This window comes from Mytilus californianus, unplaced genomic scaffold, assembly GCF_021869535.1.
Source record: "Mytilus californianus isolate M0D057914Y unplaced genomic scaffold, xbMytCali1.0.p SCAF_5, whole genome shotgun sequence".
In the NCBI taxonomy this organism is placed as follows: domain Eukaryota; kingdom Metazoa; phylum Mollusca; class Bivalvia; order Mytilida; family Mytilidae; genus Mytilus; species Mytilus californianus.
In genome coordinates, this window is record NW_026262701.1 from 69207383 (window position 1) to 69230097 (window position 22715).

The following is a 22715-nucleotide window of genomic DNA, read 5'->3' on the forward strand; positions in this document are numbered from 1 at the left end:
AATTCACCAACATTCCAACTGACTCCATTTTCAGAAAACGACATCTGTAACAAACATAAACTTTTAGCTACCGCTTTACAAGCAGAACCAAATACAATGAAAGTCCCAACTATGTATTGGCTTCTGAAGCTACACAAAACACCTTACAAATATAGATTCATTTCGTCTTCAAGCCATTGTTCCACTACTAAATTGTCTATTCTTCTTACCAGTACACTTGGTACAATCAAAAACCTGATAATAAATTGTTCAAATAAGGCCTTCGAAAATAGTGGAATTAATTACTTTTGGAGTGTCAAGAACTCGTTGGAAGTACTTGATAAATTGCATGCATATATTGGTGATTTTGAATCTGTTCAAAGTTTTGATTTCTCTACCCTATATACCACATTGCCTCACATTCTCATTAAGAAAAAATTCACACACCTAATTAAATGGGCATTTAAAAAGTCAGAATGTGAATATATATGTTCAAACTCTTTTAGGTCATTTTTTAGTAGCAATAAACAAAAAAACTATGTCAATTGGACATGTTTTGATACTATATATGCCCTTGAATTTTTACTAGATAACATTTTTGTTCGCTTTGGAGATTCCGTATATCGTCAGGTTATCGGAATTCCAATGGGGACTAACTGTGCACCACTTATTGCGGACCTTTTTTTGTATTGCTATGAGTTACAATTTATGACAAAAATTAGCAAAGACCCATCGAAACAACATCTGATACACAAATTTAATAATACTTTTAGATATTTGGATGATATTTTGGCTCTCAATAATGACGACTTCAGTGTGTATACTAAAGAAATTTATCCTGTTGAACTTACTTTAAATAAAGCTAATACTAACAATGACCACTGCCCTTTCCTTGATCTTGATATCTATATCATTAACGGAAAGCTTAATACTAAAATATATGATAAAAGAGATGATTTTTCATTTCCTATCGTTAATTATCCATTTTTAGATGGTGACGTTCCCTTGTCACCATCTTACGGTGTTTATATATCTCAACTTGTACGATTCGCTCGTGTATGTAACAATGTTTTAGATTTTAACGAGAGAAATTTATGTATTACTGAAAAATTATTACACCAGGGTTTTCGATATCACAAACTAGTCAAAACATTTACTAAATTTTATCATCGGTATAAGGACATCATTCGTAAATATAGCTCAACATGCAGACTTCTTATACGTTCAGGTATTTCACATCCAATTTTTTATGGAAATATTCTTTATAAAGCACAAAAATGTCAGTATTCACCTCTGAAGCTAACAAAACCTTTAAATAGACTTATTAAGAAGGGATATAGTTACGATACTGTTGTCAGGTCATTAAAGATTGCATATTTTGGCGTTAATATTGATTCACTTATAGGGTCTTTGCATCGGCACTAAACACATTTATTTAAAAACCAGTTGTTGGCATGACACGGGTTATGTTCTTCTCATATATGTTATGATGGTATGATACTAAACCCCTAACGGGAAGGATTGTGCCTGATATTCATATGATGAAGACATAATCTTTCAATCAGTTTAATTGAAGTCTGGAGCTGGCATGTCAGTTAACTGCTAGTAGTCTGTTGTTATTTATGTATTATTGTCATTTTGTTTATTTTCTTTGGTTACATCTTCTGACATCAGACTCGGACTTCTCTTGAACTGAATTTTAATGTGCGTATTGTTATGCGTTTACTTTTCTACATTGGCTAGAGGTATAGGGGGAGGGTTGAGATCTCATAAACATGTTTAACCCCGCCGCATTTTTGCACCTGTCCCAAGTCAGGAGCCTCTAGCCTTTGTCAGTCTTGTATTATTTTTAATTTTAGTTTCTTGTGTACAATTTGGAGTTTAGTATGGCGTTCATTATCACTGAACTAGTATATATATTTGTTTAGGGGCCAGCTGAAGGACGCCTCCGGGTGCGGGAATTTCTCGCTGCATTGAAGACCTGTTGGTGACCTTCTGCTGTTGTCTGTTCTATGGTCGGGTTGTTGTCTCTTTGACACATTCCCCATTTCCATTCTCAATTTTATTGTATTCTATAAACAATCACTTGAAAAAAACAGAGCACTTTAGAATGCATTTTAGGATGGTTGGATTTTTTTATGCCCGTGCTGTCACCAGAGGGGGCATGAAGTATTACCCTTGTCCTTTCGTACGTACATCCCAAAATTGGTTTCAGTTCTCTTACTTTAGTTTGCCTCAACCAAATTTTATGAAACTCATACACAATGCTTATTACCAGGAAACACAAATCAAGGCTGAATTTGGGATGCGTCGCTTTAACCGTTCTTAAGTTATGCCCCTTTATAACGTAATATGCAAGGGGGCATCATCTGTATCCCATGGACGCATTCTCTATTTATATATAAATGAATGAAAAAAGGCAAAGTAGTTGTGTGTTTTCATTGTCTCATGAATAGATATAAATTACAAATCCTTTCTCAACAGAAAACTCAATGTCAGTCCTAAAAAACAACAAATAGGGAAGGTCAAACTGATAATTCTCAATAATGATTAAAATGTTTAAATTAGAATGAAAATAACATGATATTCTTGTTTAACTCCTGGCTTATGACAGGTACACAAACTATGTATAACACACTTAACTGTAAATATTTCTCAAATCTTCAAATTAAAAAAAAATATTGATAACAAAATAAAGTCGTTGTATGAGACCACACTAAAGCTTTATTAAGATTGTTGGCAAAAAGGTAATGCAATAGATAGGACTGTTTTCAAAACAATCTTTTAGGTCTGCCATTTTACCTGGAAAGTTTCTGATACTGGACATCAAAGACATGCATTTCTTTATTTATAGGAGAGGAAAAGGTAGAAAAAGAAGTTCAAGTGGAAGCAGTTTCTCAAGAAGTCATTCATCAGGGTCATCTTCATCCCGATCATCTAGTGCTAGTAGTATATCATCAGGCAGTAGTCATTCAACAAGTACCTCTAGTGGAAGTGCTGACTCCGAACATTTATACCGAGGAGTTGGAGGTCGTGGCAGTTCTCCATCACCTTCTCCCAAGAAAAAACGTAAGTGACCAGTAAGAATATTTTCACATAGCTGATTGTCCAGTTCAGTTAAACGCCAGGTAGTTTCATAATGTATGTTGCTTGATGATCCACCAAATTCTGTTCTTTTTGGCAGATAAATGGGATGCTTATGAAATTTTAATACACTGATCCTTGGTATATGATAAATGCACATGATATTTTGGCATGATTAACCTTTTATCAGCTCTTCCCATGTAAGTACAGAATGACATGTATAATAACTATGCTGGACACATTGATCAGATTTTTATGAAATACATATCAAAGGTTTATAGCAGCAAAGTTTTGAAATAATTCAATAATCAGAGCCAATCAAGTATTTTTGCAGGAGTTGTGCCCCCTTCAAAATAAAAATATTAATGGAAATTGCATGGTAAGCAATAGGACACTTACATTTCTAGTATGATTGTAGAATATGTATGAAAAATTTTAAAAGTAAAACAATAAACATATAAATATTTGAGTTATTGCCCTTGGACAGATGAAATGTGTTCATCTGAGGGGGACATGGGAACACTTTTCATTTATATATATTTAGTTGGGTGTTTTGCTGCGTCCATCTCTCAGAAACTTGTAAAAATGAATACAAAACTCTTACAGTTATTAAATGATTTAGTTGCAACTGGCAAATATCATTTGGATTTTACCTAAAGCTATATAAACATTGAAACGGTATTAAAAGCCATATTGCTCAGGACTTTTACTGACCAATTTTAGTTCCAAAACGTGGTATTTGTTGAAACAGTTGTTATTAGTCCCCTACCGACTTGCAATATAAAAGATTAACACTTACATGACATGTTGTAAATTAGGCTGCAATGAATTATTTCTCATTATTTTTTTGCAATTATAGCCATTAAAAAGAAAAAACCTCCACCTGCTGGGAACAAAAAGCAATCACCAAGAGTAGCAAGACAAAGTAGTCGGGGCGATGGTAAAGGGCCACAAGGTCCTGGATTAACCAGCAAGGCTAAAGATATGTTAAAGGTCACAGGTCAAAAGCCAAATATTAAACTTACACTTCTAGGCAACAAGAAGGTGAGATATTAAAAGAAAAGCAAAACTAATTATGTTTTACTATGCTTTAGTGATCAGCTAAAATTTGCAAAAAAGAACATTTCTGTTGGAATATTTTAAATATTTGATAAGAAATTAGTATAACTATCTACATGTTTTATATTTTAATTGGAAAATAGTTTACTTATGTAGTAGTTTAAGTCATGCCTGTTAAATGACATTTATGAAGTAATACCATAGATTCCTTTTCCAATTTAATGAAAGAGAAGGAACTATACTTTTTAAGAAAAATCAAAACACAAAAGAAAAAGAAAAAGAAAAATATGCAGCCTTTAGGGATCATTCGTGGCAACTACTGTTTTTACTGAAATTTTTATTGAATTTCAAATTTTTCTAATGCTTTGAAGAAAATGAAACCTTATGGTAAAATAATTTTCTGGTAAAGCTTTTATTATTTGAAAAGAATTTATTATTTTGATTTCGTATGTAGGCTAGTGATAAACCATCAGAGTCTGCTCCAGCAGGGAAGAAACGTCCAGCAGATACCAAAGCAGGACCTCCTGCCAAAAGACAAGCAGTCAAACCTCCTCCAGAACCTGTACAAAGTAAAGTTATTTTCTTAAATATTCATTTTAGTGAGAAGTCTTTAGATTTCAATGTTTTTATACGACCGCAAAAATTAAAAATTTTTTGGTCGTATATTGGTATGACGTTGGCGTCGTCGTCGTCGTCGTCCGAAGACACATTGGTTTTCGCACTCTAACTTTAGTTTAAGTAAATGGATCTCCATAAAATTTTACCATAAGGTTCAATACCACGAAAGGAAGGTTGGGATTGATTTTGGGGGTTATGGTACCAACAGTTAAGGAATTAGGGGCCAAAAAGGGGCCAAAAATAAGCATTTTTGTAACTTCCAGACAATAACTTGTGTGTAAGTGTATGGATCTCTCTGACATTGTACCACAAGGTTCCATATCACAAAGGGAAGACTGTAATTGATTTTTGGGGTAATTGCCTCAAAATTTTAGGAATTAGGGGCCAAAAAAGGGGCAAAAAACAAGCATTTTTCTAGTTTCATGACCATTACTTGTGTGTAAGTGTTTGGATATTTCTGAAATTGTACTACAAGGTTCCATATCACAAAGGGAAAGCTGGAATTGAGTTTGGGGGTAATTGCCCCAAACGTTTAGGAATTGGGGGCCAAAAAGGGGCCAAAAATAAGCATTTTTCTAGTTTCCAGACAATAACTTGTGTTCAAGTGTATGGATCTCTCTGAAATTGTACTGCAAGGTACCATACCACAAAGGGAAGGCTGGGATTGAGTTTGGGGGTGATGAATCATAAGGGGGTTCAAAAAATTTGGGGTTTTTTTTTTTTTTTTTTTCTTTTCTTTTTTTCATTTTTTTTTTCTTTTAAAATTTTGCATTTTAAGTTGGTTATTTCTGATTTATATTTAAAAGCAAATAATAATGATATGGTAGGAGATACACACCAAACAGGATGTGTAAATTATTATATAATAAGTATTGTGCAATAGCAAGAAATTTTCAATTGCACAGTATTGCACAATAGCAAGAAATCTTCAATTGCACAGTATTGCGCAATAGCAAGAAATCTTCAATTGCACAGTATTGCGCAATAGCAAGAAATATCCAATAGCACAATATTGCGCAATAGCAAGAAATTGTCAATTGTACAGTATTGCGCAATAGCAAGAAATATTCAATTGCACAGTATTGTGCAAAAGAAGATACTTCGTATAAATTGCTTATTTCTTGATCAATTTCAATGGGGTTTTATTCTTGAAATCTTGGGGTTCTTTAATATGCTGAATCTAACCGTGTATTAAGTTTTTGGATTTTGGGCCCTGTTTTTAAATTGGTCCACATTGAGGTCCAAAGGGTCCAAAATTTAACTTTGTTTGATTTCATCAAAAATTGAATTATTGGGGTTCTTTGATATGCCGAATCTAACCGTGTATTTAGATTCTTAATTTTTGGTTCCGTTTTCAAATTGGTCTACATTAAGGTCCAAAGGGTCCAAAATTAAACTTAGTTTGATTTTAACAAAAATTGAATTTTTAGGGTTCTTTGATATGCTGAATCTAAACATGTATTTAGATTTTTGATTATGGGCCCAGTTTTCAAGTTGGTCCAAATCGGGGTCCAAAATTTAACTTTGTTTGATTTCAAAAAAAAATTGAATATATGGGTTTCTTTGATATGCTGAATCTAACCATGTATTTAGATTTTTGATTTTTGGGCCCCGTTATCAACTTTGTCCACATTGAGGTCAAAAGGGTCCAAAATTAAACTTTGTTTGATTTCATCAAAAATTGAATTCTTGGGGTTCTTTGATATGCTGAATCTAACCATGTATTTAGATTTTGGATATTTGACCATAATAGGTGAATGTCCAATTTAAAATTTTTAAGTTCTTAGACCACATTCATTCTGTGTCAGAAACCTATGCTGTGTCAAATATTTAATCACAATCCAAATTCAGAGCTGTATCAAGCTTGGATGTTGTGTCCATACTTGCCCCAACTGTTCAGGGTTCGACCTCTGCGGTCGTATCAAGCTGCGCCCTGCGGAGCATTTTATTTTGAGGTATTAAAGGGGCATTAGCTGTCAAATTCATGTTCACCGATTTGACTCAAATTCTCATATTTGATTTATAACATACTAAAACGTATATCCAAATTACAATAAGGCTGAAAAAAACAATTAACAATGCATCGACTCGATAGTATATTTCAACATATCATGTGTATCTTAGTCTATGCCATCTAATTAACCATCGAGATGACCTCCGAAGACTGCCGACAATCACATAACCCGATATAAACATAAACATAGATATATATATAGATAACGACCTCGTGCAATTGGACTTTTCTAGGTCTGTTTGATTTCATGTTGTAGGTTGAAAAAATAAGTTAATCATTTTTACCTGTATAAGAATTTTCCTTTTAATGGCTGAACATGACTAATACATGTTTGACCAATCTCTACCTAATGGCTTCAATTGAAGGTCACATGAATACCGATTCGTTGAGGTCGAATTATTCACTTGCAAGTGAATAATTCATCAGTGATGTTTCTTAGCTTATTTTGACAAAATTAGACTAAAACTAGCTGCTTAAAGCGAATTATTATTTCACTACATCACTTTCATTAATGATTGAACAAAAAAAAATCATATTTTAATTTTTATGCCCCCGCCGAAGCTGAGGGGGCATTAAGTTTTGCCCTTGTCCGTCTGTCCGTACGTCCCAAAATTGGTTTCCGTTCTTTAACTTAAGTTTGCCTCAACCAAATGTTATCAAACTTTTACACAATGCTTATTACCACAAAACACAGATCAAGTATGAATTTTGGTGACGTCACTTTAACCTTTCTGGAGTTATGCCCCTTTATAATGTTGTATGCAAGCAGGGGCATCATCTGTGTCCATGGGGACACATTCTCCATTTATTTTTATATCTCGTAGCTTATGCCCCTTTAAGGTTTGAACTGCCCTTTTGGTTAATTAAAAAAGAGTTATTTGCAAAGACAAAACAGGACAGAAGAGTTTTGATAATAATTCAAATCAGTATACTATAATAAATTGGTAGATGTATTTAACCCATACCGCTTGGTAATAAATTCATGGAAAAACTTATTTTCTTGTTGATGATTTTAAGCTGTCCTGTCGTATATTTACCACTTGATGTTGCAATGTTTTTTTCAATTTGGATAATTGAGAGATAACAATAAATTTCATAAAAAGAATTGTGACACACTCTTACCATTGCTATTGTTTATTCTTTACAATGTGAATTAAAAGCAATGAGCTGTACTTTGAAATCTATCAAAGATTGGTTTTCATGATTGATAAAAGAAAATAAAAATAACCAGTTATCAATAATCAAGCTTTACTGGATGTATGCATTCTGTTTAACCCCGCCACATTTTTGCGCCTGTCCCAAGTTGGGAACCTCTGGCCATTGTTAGTCTTGTATGTATTTTAAATTTCAGTTCATTTATATGTTTCGGAGTTTAGTGTGACGTCCATTTTCTATGAACTAGTACACATTTTTGTTTAGGGGCCAGCTGAAGCCCGCTCGGGATGTGGGATTTTCTCGCTGTGTTGGAGACCCATTGGTGGCCTTGGGCTGTTTTCTGCTCTTTGGTCGGATTGTTGTCTCTTTGACACATTTCCCGTTTCCATTCTCATTTTTATTCTGTCATTATTGGTTGGGAAAGTATTACAGCTGATCTTATTGAGTACTTCATGTTCTGCTTTGTAGTTAAGTTTATTTTTTTGTTAGTTGAACCATGAATTCTTTATTTTTCGTTACTATACTAACAAACTGGTCAAACAGTGTTTTTCAGTCACCCTTTTTATACGCCCGTTTACGGGACATATTATGGTATACCTCTGTCCGTCCGTCCGTCGTCAACATGTCGGACATAAACTCAAAAGAGCTTAAACCAATTTGAAATTTGTCAGTTTTCAGACAAGAACTCCAAAAAAGCTTTGAGCAGGTCTTGTGAAACTTTGGTGAATAGTTTACATCTATTGACGTAAGCTCCCATTCGATTTTTGTAAATTTTAGATTTTACATTTCTGAGTTATGGGGTTTTATATAAAAAGGGGGGATTACCCAGTTTTCAGCAATAACTCAAAAATGCTTCTAGCAGTTCTCATGAAACTTTGGTGAATTGTTTTTATACGACCGCAAAAAAATTTTGTGGTCGTATATTGGTATGACGTTGGCGTCGTCGTTGTCGTCGTCCGAAGACATATTGGTTTTTAACTTTAGTTTAAGTGAATGGATCTCTATGAAATTTTACCATAAGGTTCAATATCACAAAAGGAAGGTGGGGATTGATGTTGGGGGTTATGGTACCAACAGTTAAGGCATTAGGGGCCAAAAATAAGCATTTTTGTAACTTCCAGACATAACTTGTGTGTTAGTGTATGGATCTCTCTGACATTGTACCACAAGGTTCCATATCACAAATGGAATGCTGGGATTGATTTTGGAGGTAATTGCCTCCAAATTTTAGGAATTAGGGGCCAAAAAGGGGCAAAAAACAAGCATTTTTCTAGTTTCATGACAATAACTTGTGTTTAAGTGTATGGATCTTTATGAAATTGTACTACAAGGTTCCATATCACAAAGGGAAAGCTGGAATTGAGTTTGGGGGTAATTGCCCAAAATGTTTAGGAATAAGGGGCCAAAAATAAGCATTTTTCTAGTTTCCAGACAATAACTTGTGTTCAAGTGTATGGATCTCTCTGAAATTGTACTGCAAGGTACCATACCACAAAGGGAAGGCTGGGATTGAGTTTTGAGGTGATGAATCATAAGGGGGTTCAAAAAATTTGGGGGGGGGGGGGGGATTTTTTTTTCCTTTTTTTCTTTAAAATTTTCCATTTGAAATTGGTTATTTCTGATTTATATATAAAAGCAAATATAATGATATGGTTTGAATAGGTAAATTAAAAAATTTTAAGTTCTTAGACCACATTCATTCTGTGTCAGAAACCTATGCTGTGTCAAATATTTAATTACAATCCAAATTCAGTGCTGTATCAAGCTTGAATGTTGTGTCCATACTTGCCCCAACTGTTCAGGGTTCGACCTCTGCGTTCGTATCAAGCTGCGCCCCAGCGGAGCATTTTATTATCTATTGATGTAAGCTCCCTTTCGATTTTTACAAATTTCTGATATGACATTGAGAAGTTATTGAACTTTATTCTTTGAAAATGCGATGGGTGTATCATGCCCTCATGGCGCAGCTGTTTATGTTGTTTATGTATCTGTCCAATGATTTGATTGATTAATAATCTTTCAATAGTTCATGAACAGGTTATATTGATTTTATTGTCCCCGTATCAAGCTACCGAACGTGCCAGACCCTCATGGGTAGTCAATGTTGTTAATTACCCTCTAGTAGTACCTATCAAGCAAACTTATTCATTGTAAACACTCTAATATAGGGCCGTAAAATGCAACATCTACTATGCATTTATTATAATGATTGAGTTATTGGAACTGCACAACAAAATCAAGTATCCTTAAGGATGTACTTAGGTGAAATTAAAAAAATCTAGAATTTAGAATTGATACTATAAGTCATATATACTCGGACTTTTACCTCATATCTGCATTGTTATTATTTGGGTCTCAAATCGAAAGAAAAGAAATCTAGAATCTGCTTAAATTTTGATAAATGACATTTTATGAGTTATTGAAGTCTTATATGAAAAGAAAAATGGGTGTTATGGGCCAAAATATTTTACCCTGTATCGTAGGAAAAAATCCAAGGAGTCTGAACATCTGACAAAAATTCCTAAACCTGAGCTTAGTACATCCTTAAGTAGATATTTCTGGGTGCTTTGAAAGGGCAAAAAATGAAATCCATAACCTATCATAAAACAACAACCTATTCTCAAACAGGAACCTGATAAACCTATGAACATATCAATTTTCATTTAAAAAATTTCTATTTTAATGCTTTTATTTTATGTGTATTGGAATTATGCAAAATTGAGTGCAGCTATGATTTTATTAAAAGCTTATTAACAATTGCTTATTTTTACAGATGTTCCACCAAAACCTGTTAAAGTTAAACAAGATAAGCAGAAATCACCTGTTGTTGCCAGTAAACCAGTGCCGGCACCCATTCCTAAGGCAGCTCCTCCAAAGCCAGCAGTATCTCCAACAAAAACGCCAGTAAAACCACCACTTGCACAAGTTGCTGCACAAAAGGAGAAAAAGAGCACACTTAATCGACGAGAGGAATTGTTAAAACAGTTGAAAGCTGTAGAAGATGCTATAGCCAGAAAACGCTCAAAGATGCAATAGTCATGTATTTTTAATTTAGTATTATTTAATTCTGTAGCTTTATGTAAAAAAATTATGCGAATAAATTAAGTGCATTTAATTATTATTTTATTGTGTTCTGAAAGGTATGAGAGTAAACTTGTAGAGATTTTTTGATATGTTGAATGTATTACATTTTAAAGTCTATATTGATCATGTAATTGTGTGAATGATGAAGATTAAAAAAATGAGTTTTACATTACAGTGCAAAACATTAGGTTTTATAAAACATGTGTCTCAAAAACATCCATCATCATATAGTTCCATTGTTTAACTCATTAAAATTATTTGGAGCATTATAAACCATTTATCCATATATATTCCAGGCTCTTTTATGATACACAGTTTCCAGTTTTCTTTCAATAAAAGGGGTAAGGGATGTATAAAATTTATTTGAAAAAAAATGGAGCTGACACATTCATGGAGGAAGTTGATTTCTTTACAGGTGTTTTGTTTTTGATGTAATTAGTGCTTTTGAATGATGTGAAAGAGAAACTTCGGTTTGTAAATATTTTTTCACTATAATGTGATAAGAAGATTTTTATCTTGTAAATATGTACAGCAAAATAAGGAGTTATTTGTAATATTATATGAAGAAATGAATGAAGTACAACCTATAGTTTTTTACCTGCTTCTCAAGAATGCAGTCATGGCTGTGTTACAATTATTTACGGTTGATGACTGCATTTAGAGTTTGTTAAAATCTTATGATGTAAAACTTAAAATTACCTAGATATTAGATAGTATGTAAGAAACATGGAATTTTTGAAACGTTTTAGACACATTCAAAGGCGATGTATTTTTCGTCCCCCTTTTTTATGTTGAGTTGCTTTCTCTATCACATATACCCCTTAACCTCCTTTTATTTATAGGTGTTCTTAGTTTTTTTATTCAATAGGATGTATTGAAATTGATTATTGGACATCCGCAAATATTTGAACTCTAATATAGTTATTTTTCATGTGTCTTACTGCAAGTATCTGAGTTCTCTCCCTTTTGTTAACTTTATACAGTGCATTCTACAGAATTAACATCTCATATCAACGCAGATTATTTTAAACATCACCAGCGAAGTAAAAAGTAAAATTTGCATTTGAAACAGTCTAAATTTGAATATTTTCAAAGTGTTTTCAAATTTTCAGAAGTAAATGTTGAATATTTATGTTCTTCAATATATCGTTTTTATGTTCAAGACATTGACCTTTTACAGGTTATACAGCTGTTAAATGGCAAACAATGTAGAACTGTTTGACTCAAAACATGCTCAGAAACTTTAATCCTCAATCCTTGGTTAAAAAAATATTCTTAGAGGAATAGTCATGACTGTCTCATTCCTAGCAAGAAAAATATTATGTGTGCCACTCATGCTCTATACTAATTTGACAATGCTTTTTATGAATTAACTTCTAATGACCTCACAGTCAAATTGTTGTCACTAAGCCATAGTCAATATTTACAGTTCTCTACAGCCTTTATTGAGATGAGTCTAGTTGTTTTCGGTAGCTTTGGTTTAAAATGAATCTGCATAGCCAAAAATGCTTTGAAAAGTACCTCTTCCTGCCATTGATTTTACTATTGCTTTCTGAAAAAAAAATATATATACAATAAGAATATTTCGACTTTCCAACCCCGATTCCCTCTCGTGGTGTTTCTGTGGTATGTTACTTAAACATTAATGTGATAAACAGTTTTTAATGGTAACATTTTAACTGATGCTGTACTGAAAATAAAAAGAAATAAAGTCACTTATGTTTTCTTATTGGTCGTTTATTATTTTTTGTTTCTTAAATTTAAAACATCTTCATGGTCATCACAATACAGACAATATTGGACAGTTTTTATTGATCTTATCTGATTTTGTTTGTGCTATTGATTAAAGACCTCTGACATCTTACGATTTTTGCAAATATCCCAGTTGCATGTTTGGCGTAAGTCTATTTGGTAAAAAAAACATGTAGTTAAGGGTTTTTCTTGATGATAATATGAATATGACCAGAGAGGTTGCTCATTTATGACTTTTTCTCCCTTTGTATGTGAATAAAAAGTGATATGGGGGAAATGTATTATTCCATTTCAACAACAGCTGGCTACCAAAAACGCAACATATCATCACATGTTATTCATGAATGATTGTAAAACACATTTACACCACATGAAATCAGGAAGTCATCAAGTGTTTCCACTCAATATAGCAGAACACAGATTTATTTTGATTTTGTGATTTATTGTCTTTCACATTATTTCACCCACATAACTTAAAGAAATGGATATTGGAGGGGGTGGGGTTCAATTTAACATCCAGCAGATAATATCTCAGGTTAGTATATGTAGGTACTCTTGATTTGGAATTTGGAAAATTAGACTTAAAATTTATGCCATAATTATTTTATCTTTTTTAAAGATCTTCGGAAAAAACACTGGGTACTTATTTCTAAGTGACTGACTATTTCCCCACAAGTACTTTACAGTAAATATCTGCTTTTGGTAATGCTGTTAAAAGTGTTAAAATTAACAGATAACGAAATTAGTATAAACTGTGTGGGTATTCAATTGTGATTTGTAAACAGAAACCATTTTTTATTGTACATTACCAACTTCAAAAGAGTACAATATAAGAAATTGTATGTTGTAGTCGAAATTTATGAATGATTGTAAAACAATAAATTCTCAATATAAATTTGTCTTACTGTATCTTTATTTTTAGCTTTTCTCATCACTTGGCGCCTGTCGTCTGTTGTCATCATCCGTTAACTTTTAAAGTCTTCTCTGAAACTAATTGGCCAAATTAAACCAAACTTGGTCACAATCATTATTGCAGTATCTAGTTTTAAAAAAGGTATCCAAATCCAACCAACATGGCCACCATGGCTAAAAATAGAACATAGGGGTAAAATGGAAGTTTTGTCTATTATTATGAAAACCACTATAGATAGAGAAAATCTAACAAGTGCAAAAAATTTGAGAATGTTGAGATCTACCCAATGTCTATTAATATCAAAACTGTCAGATGAATTCCTTTTTGTCTGTTGTCTTTCAAGTCATTTTCATGGTTCAAAGGATGCTTGAAAAAAATGTATAGTTTTTTGTCATGTGAATTACTCAATTATTAAGAGGAACTATATTTAGTATATGGGATCCTTGCAAGGTCTACATGTCTGTTAGAGTTAACCAGACCTCGACCTCGACCTCATTTCATTGGTCCGTGATCAAGTCTATGTCAGATATTATAAGCAATAGGTCAATTTATTTGGCGTATGGAATGAATGTAAAGTGAACATGTCTATCTGGCAGGTTTCATCTGACCTTGACCTCTTCACGGTTCATTGGACAATGTTAAATTTTTGTGGTGGTTCTATTTCTAAGATAATGTAAACAATAGGGCCACTATATTTTGTGTAAGTAATGATTATAAGGTGAACATGTTTGTCTGACAGGTTTCATCTGACCTTCAAGTCATTTTCATGGTTCATTGGTCAATATTAAGTTTTCATGTTTTATTATCTTGTTTCTCAAATACTATAAGCAATAGATCTACCATATTTGGTGTATGGTATGATTGTTAAGTGTACATGTCTGCCTGGCAGGGTTCATCTGACCTTGACCTTATTTACATGGATCATTGATAACGTTAAAGATTATGCTATACTTGTAGTAAAACCTTTTAGGAGCATTGAACAAACTGCAAATGCTCAGAGTGCCCTTTTTGTAGCAATTCAATTGTCTTATATGGAATTTTGGAGAAACTAATTTTATGCATAGATTCCAGCTGAGCAAAACAAAGTCCTTAAGTTTTAAGATTTCTTTCATTTAATATTTCAGTGATGAGATACTATTCAAATGGAAAGTGATTTTATGTGTAGCTTGGTCAGTGGTTGTCTCTAGTTATATCTTGTCATTTTTATACCCCACACAACAAAGTTGCAAAGGGTATACAATGTAATGTTTTTGACCCGTCAGTCTGTCAGTTCTTAACTTGTTATCGCAACTCCTCTGAAACCACACAACAGAATTTCATGCAACTTTGAAGAAAATAAGGACATAATATGTAGATGTGCATATCAACAGGAAATTATGATTCAATTTTTATGCCCCAGCCGTAGTGGAGGGGGCATTAAGTTTTACCCTTGTCCGTACGTACGTCCCAAAATTGGTTTCCGTTCTCTAACTTTAGTTTGCCTCAACCAAATGTTATGAAACTTATACACAATGCTTTTACCACAAAACAGATCAAGTTTGAATTTTGGTGGCATCACTTTAAATGTTCTAGAGTTATGCCCCTTTACAAATGGAAAAATTACTAAATTTTTTGTTTCCATTCTCTAACTTCAGTTTGCCTCAACAAAATGTTATGAAACTTATACACAATGCTAATTACCACAAAACACAGATCAAGTTCGAATTATGGTGGCGTCACTTTTGCTGTTCTAGAGTTATGCCCCTCTACAAATGGAAAAATTGCTGAATTTTTCGTTTCTGTTCTCTTACTTTAGTTTGCCTCAACCAAATGTTATGAAACTTATACACAATGCTAATTACCACAAAACACAGATCAAGTTCGAATTATGGTGGCGTCACTTTTGCTGTTCTAGAGTTGTGCCCCTCTACAAATGGAAAAATTGCTGAATTTTTCGTTTCTGTTCTCTTACTTTAGTTTGCCTCAACCAAATGTTATGAAACTTATACACAATGCTTATTACCACAAAACAGATCAAGTTCGAATTTTGGTGGCATCACTTTAAATGTTCTAGAGTTATGCCCCTTTACAAATGGAAAAATTACTAAATTTTTTGTTTCCATTCTCTAACTTCAGTTTGCCTCAACAAAATGTTATGAAACTTATACACAATGCTAATTACCACAAAACACAGATCAAGTTCGAATTATGGTGGCGTCACTTTTGCTGTTCTAGAGTTATGCCCCTCTACAAATGGAAAAATTGCTGAATTTTTCGTTTCTGTTCTCTTACTTTAGTTTGCCTCAACCAAATGTTATGAAACTTATACACAATGCTTATTACCACAAAACACAGATCAAGTTTGAATTTTGGTGGCATCACTTTAACCGTTCTAGAGTTATGCCCTTTTCAAATGGAAAAATTGCAAATTTTTTTGTTTCCGTTCTCTAACTTCAGTTTGCCTCAACCAAATGTTATGACACTTATACACAAAACCACAAAACACAGATCAAGTTTGAATTTTGGTGGCGTAACTTTTACTGTTCTAGAGTTATGTCTCTTTATAAAGTGAAAAATTGCTGAATTTTTCGTTTCCATTCTCTTATTTTAGTTTGCCTCAACCAAATGTTTTGAAACTTATACACAATGCTAATTACCACAAAACACAGATCAAGTTTTAATTTTGGTGGTGTCACTTTTGCTGTTCTAGAGTAATGCCCCTTTACAAATGGAAAAATTGCTGAATTTTTCGATTTTGTTCTCTACTTTAGTTTGCCTCAACCAAATGTTATGAAACGCATACACAATGCTTATTATTTTCTAGGAGTTATGCCCCTTGAACTCAGAATTTTGGCTTAAATATACTACTGCAACAGTTTGTCATCGCAACTTCTCGGAAACCATACAACAGAATTTTATGAAACTTTGTAGATAATAAGGACATTCTATGTAGATAAGCATATCTTCAAGAGATTTTTATCAGTTGACTCTTGTAGGAGTTTTGAGTCTTAGAACTTAGGTGCAAGGGATATGTGAGCATTGCTCACAAAGGTTCTTTCATTTGGTATTGATGGCAGATCTTTGACATTTCCTGTTACATTTCTTCATAATTTGTTGGGCTGTCAAAAGTCAGATAAAATGTAACCAAAAAACACAAATTTACGACCATAAGCCTCCTCCTTTTGCATCTCCCTGAATGATTCTCTGTAAAAATAAAAATAAGAAGATGTTGTATGATTGCCAATGAGACAACTCTCCACAAGAGACCAAATGACACAGAAATTAACAACTATAGGTCACTGTACAGCCTTCAACAATGAGCTAAACCAATACCGATAGTCAGCTGTGAAAGGCCCCGAAACACAAATATAAAACAATTCAAACAAGAAAAATTATGTACAAAATAATGAACAAAAAACAAATATGATACACAACAACAAACAACAACCACAGGATCCTGACTTGGGACAGGCAAATACAGAATGTGGCGGGTTAAACTAGTTTGAAGGCACCAACCAACCAACCCCCCCCCCCCCCCCCCCCCCCCTAACCTAGGACAGTGGTGTAACAGTACAACGTAAGAACAAACTATAAAAATCAGTTGAAAAAGGCTTAACTCAAAGTACAACTGATTTCCCTCAAGGGAGATGGGACAATTTCATTTTACCAGTAGAGCTTTAGTAACAAAATAATTTTTGATATGATATCAAATTTTTAATCAAAACATATACTTCATTTTAGAGACTTTTCCTTAAAGAAGCTTATTTTCTCCTATAAATATATCTTGCCACTTCCTTCAAATAAACTGCATAATATATATTACAAAGTCTGAGGAATGAAAACAGGGAAATTCTCTTCAGTTTAGTAATCCATTTCCTTTTCTGATCTTGAAACTTAACTCGATTATAATTTATTTCCTCTGATTATCATGGGAACAATATCAGTTCCATCACAAAAATCTTGTTAATTTCCTGGTCTCCACTTAAAAACATTTTTTTATTTGTCTGCAATGTTTTACTATCTCACTTTCATATTCATTTTTCAATGCAAATTTGAACAATTTGAGATCAAATTTTAAAGTAGTCTGCTATGTTTCATCAACAATTAAACTCATTGCATATGAGGGCAATAAAAGGGTAGGTAAAAATGATAATAAAATGTAAAAATAAATCTAGTATAATACCAAGAATATCCTTTTATTCATTTTACTGGTAAAATGCCAAAATTGATAAGTATGAAGAAAAGTGCTAATTTTATCAATAATGTTGATCCAAATAACACACAATGCAAACATTGACCAAAAGAGTTGAAAACTTACAAACCCGACCCTTCTCCTTTCATTGCTAATACAAATTATTTTGAACATTATTCTAACATTATTCTTTAATTTCCAAGCAAAATATCTTTAATCCTTGTCCTAGAAATGTAAGAATTATTTTCCCCTGGATGTTAATCAACCAACAATGAAGCAGTTTAAAAAAAAATCATTGTATTCCAACTGTGATTTAAAAGAGAAATGAGTAAGGGTTTACTGTTTTACTATAGTATTTGAGTATGTTATTCCATCTTTAGGAACAGAACACATATCTGTTATATTTTTCAGCAACTAAAAATCATAACTTGTGATTCAGATGTCCAAATAAAATGGGAAAATCCTATGTGAATCTACTTAAAGAAAGAAAGAAATTTTGATCTCACTAAACTCTTGAAATGAAAGGGGTAGATTAAACTAGGTTTAATGATGTCTGAAACTTACATAATAGGCACAAAGTTTCACCTGTTGCTAACACCTAAGTAAACCACAAAATTAAACCCATGTATCAAGTCAACATGAAGGAACATGATACATTGGATTCCTAATTATTCGTGGGATACCACTTTTCGAGGATTTTGTGGGTATACCACGAATTTACATGTTAAAAAAGTATAAATTGAAGTTTTACAACTGCTATTATGGATCTTTTTAGGACTTTTCTTCCATTCTTCCAAATATTGGAACTTAGTCACTTTTCAGCAACCTTTACAAAAGATGGTACTAATTTTTATACGACCGCAAAAATTAAAAATTTTTTGGTCGTATATTGGTATGACGTTGGCGTCGTCGTCGTCGTCGTCGTCCGGCGTCGTCTGGCGTCGTCTGGCGTCGTCCGAAGACACATTGGTTTTCGCACTCTAACTTTAGTTTAAGTGAATGGATCTCCATGAAATTTCACCATAAGGTTCAATACCACTAAAGGAAGGTTGGGATTGATTTTGGGGGTTATGGTACCAACAGTTAAGGAATTAGGGGCCAAAAAGGGGCCAAAAATAAGCATTTTTGTAACTTTCAGACAATAACTTGTGTGTAAGTGTATGGATCTCTCTGACATTGTACCACAAGGTTCCATATCACAAAGGGAAGGCTGTAATTGATTTTGGGGGTAATTGCCTCAAAATTTTAGGAATTAGGGGCCAAAAAAGGGGCAAAAAACAAGCATTTTTCTAGTTTCATGACAATAACTTGTGTGTAAGTGTTTGGATATTTCTGAAATTGTACTACAAGGTTCCATATCACAAAGGGAAAGCTGGAATTGAGTTTGGGGGTAATTGCCCGAAACGTTTAGGAATTGGGGGCCAAAAAGGGGCCAAAAATAAGCATTTTTCTAGTTTCCAGACAATAACTTGTGTTCAAGTGTATGGATCTCTCTGAAATTGTACTGCAAGGTACCATACCACAAAGGGAAGGCTGGGATTGAGTTTGGGGGTGATGAATCATAAGGGGGTTCAAAAAATTTGGGGGGGGGGGGGATTTTTTTTTTTTTCTTTTTTTCCTTTTTTTTTTCTTTTAAAATTTTCCATTTTAAGTTGGTTATTTCTGATTTATATTTAAAAGCAAATAATAATGATATGGTAGGAGATATACACCAAACAGGATGTGTAAATTATTATATAATAAGTATTGTGCAATAGCAAGAAATTTTCAATTGCACAGTATTGCACAATAGCAAGAAATCTTCAATTGCGCAGTATTGCGCAATAGCAAGAAATCTTCAATTGCACAGTATTGCGCAATAGCAAGAAATATCCAATAGCACAATATTGCGCAATAGCAAGAAATTGTCAATTGTACAGTATTGCGCAATAGCAAGAAATTGTCAATTGTACAGTATTGCGCAATAGCAAGAAATATTCAATTGCACAGTATTGTGCAAAAGAAGATACTTCGTATAAATTGCTTATTTCTTGATCAATTTCAATGGGGTTTTATTCTTGAATTCTTGGGGTTCTTTAATATGCTGAATCTAACCGTGTATTAAGTTTTTGGATTTTGGGCCTCGTTTTTAAATTGGTCCACATTGAGGTCCAAAGGGTCCAAAATTTAACTTTGTTTGATTTCATCAAAAATTGAATTATTGGGGTTCTTTGATATGCCGAATCTAACCGTGTATATAGATTTTTAATTTTGGGTCCCGTTTTTTAAATTGGTCTACATTAAGGTCCAAAGGGTCCAAAATTAAACTTAGTTTGATTTCAACAAAAAATGAATTCTTGGGGTTCTTTGATATGCTGAATCTAAACATGTGTTTAGATTTTTGATTATGAGCCCAGTTTTCAAGTTGGTCCAAGTTGGGGTCCAAAATTAAACTTTGTTTGATTTCAACAAAAAATGAATATATGGGGTTCTTTGATATGCTGAATCTTAACATGTATTTAGATTTTAGATTTTTGGCCCAGTTTTCAAGTTGGTCCAAATTGGGGTCCAAAATTAAACTTTGTTTGATTTCAACAAAAATTGAATATATGGGGTTCTTTGATATGCTGAATCTTACCATGTATTTAGATTTTTTATTTGTGGGCCCGCTATCAAATTGGTTCATATTGAGGTCAAAAGGGTCCAAAATTAAACTTTGTTTGATTTCATCAAAAATTGAATTATTGGGGTTCTTTGATATGCCAAATCTAACCGTGTATTTAGATTTTTAATTTTGGGTCCTGTTTTTTAAATTGGTCTACATTAAGGTCCAAAGGGTCCAAAATTAAACTTAGTTTGATTTTAACAAAAATTGAATTTTTGGGGTTCTTTGATATGCTGAATCTAAACATGTGTTTAGATTTTTGATTATGGGACCAGTTTTCAAGTTTGTCCAAGTTGGGGTCCAAAATTAAACTTTGTTTGATTTCAACAAAAATTGAATATATGGGGTTCTTTGATATGCTGAATCTAAACATGTATTTAGATTTTAGATTTTTGGCCCAGTTTTCAAGTTGGTCCAAATTGGGGTCCAAAATTAAACTTTGTTTGATTTCAACAAAAATTGAATATATGGGGTTCTTTGATATGCTGAATCTTACCATGTATTTAGATTTTTTATTTGTAGGCCCGCTATCAAATTGGTTCATATTGAGGTCAAAAGGGTCCAAAATTAAACTTTGTTTGATTTCATCAAAAATTGAATAATTGGGGTTCTATGATATGCCAAATCTAACCGTGTTTTAAGATTTTTAATTTTGGGTCCCGTTTTTTAAATTTGTCTACATTAAGGTCCAAAGGGTCCAAAATTAAACTTAGTTTGATTTTAACAAAAATTTAATTCTTTGGGTACTTTGATATGCTGAATCTAAACATGTGTTTAGATTTTTGATTATGGGACCAGTTTTCAAGTTTGTCCAAGTTGGGGTCCAAAATTAAACTTTGTTTGATTTCAACAAAAATTGAATATATGGGGTTCTTTGATATGCTGAATCTAACCATGTATTTTGATTTTGGACATTGGACCATAATAGGTAAATTAAAAAAATTGAAGTTCTTAGACCACATTCTTTCTGTGTCAGAAACCTATGCTGTGTCAAATATTTAATCACAATCCAAATTCAGAGCTGTATCAAGCTTGAATGTTGTGTCCATACTTGCCCCAACTGTTCAGGGTTCGACCTCTGCGGTCGTATCAAGCTGCGCCCAGCGAAGCATTTTATTGTGTAATCAAATCCTTCAGTTTTCCACCCACAGATTGATTGCATATGTATATTGGAGTGGGCACCTGACAATGAGACAACTATCCACCAGAGACCAAATGAAGTAGATGTAAGCAACTATAGGTCACCGTACGGCCTACAACAATGGTAAAGCATATGCCGTATAGCATGCTACAATTGTCCCAACATGTCAAGACGTAAACCACTATCAAAAGAGAAAACCTGATTTATCAACAAAACAAACAAAAAAACAAATATGAAAGGCAGCGAACAAAGACCACCATTGAATTACAGGCTCCTGATTATGGACAATCTCATACAGAATGTGGAATGAGCGGTAAACCATGTTTGCGAGCGCTCAACCCTCCCCTTACCCGAGACAGTGGTGCGAGAACACAACATAATAACTAACTATCAAAGTCAGTTGGAAATAGCTTGACTCATCAGATCGACACAAAGCCTAAAAAAACAATTTACAAAAAGACTACAAACACAAAGTTCCGGTCTAAAGATACTGCAAATAATGAAAGCTAGTTTAAAGCCAATTACAACTAATAAATAAACCATATTTCCCAGACTAAAAAACAAACGGTACACATCCTGAATGGTACCATCTTTCAAATTAAAACGAGGATAAGTAATGAGGGCGCTATCCAGAAGACATAAATATTTATGTACATGACTTATTCCATAGTAAACTTTCAATCAAGTTTGATTTAACAACAAATAAACATGACGAGTAACCAATAAGAAATGAAGACGGTGTCCAGTCAATACGAATAAAAATAATATAGTTGTACAAACCTCCTCCTCAACACCCCTCTTTGACAAGAAATGATGACGTCATCCAATCAACTACAAAACCGCAAGTATTGCGTGTGGTAGAAAGGTCCGTATTGGCGACTATCAAGCGGCTCATAACTCTAGAACCTAAAACATGTTAACATCGACATTCATAATCAACTTAGGCGGGCAAACAAATGCTTTCAGCAAGTCTTTGTCTAGTGAAGACGATTCTATTTTGATGATAATATATATACATACTAACGTAATCGACTTAAGGAAGGAAGCATCCAGCAGGACAATATCTAAGAGGGCTAGCAAAACTTTGCATTATTAGACATA

General features: G+C 33.3%; 1 protein-coding gene across 2 annotated transcripts in view; it reads left to right on the forward strand.

Annotated features, from left to right (window-relative positions):
* Nucleotides 1-13640, forward strand: part of LOC127701266 (zinc finger CCCH domain-containing protein 18-like) — a 29609-nt gene extending 15969 nt beyond the window's left edge. For both annotated transcript variants that reach the window (XM_052205098.1, XM_052205097.1), the window contains exons 15-18: nucleotides 2834-3048; nucleotides 3923-4107; nucleotides 4577-4691; nucleotides 10683-13640. In XM_052205098.1, coding sequence (XP_052061058.1) covers nucleotides 2834-3048; nucleotides 3923-4107; nucleotides 4577-4691; nucleotides 10683-10945 — 778 coding nt within the window. In that variant the 3' untranslated portion in view covers nucleotides 10946-13640. The remainder of the gene's footprint in view (nucleotides 1-2833; nucleotides 3049-3922; nucleotides 4108-4576; nucleotides 4692-10682) is intronic.
* The last annotated feature ends 9075 nt before the right edge of the window (nucleotides 13641-22715 follow it).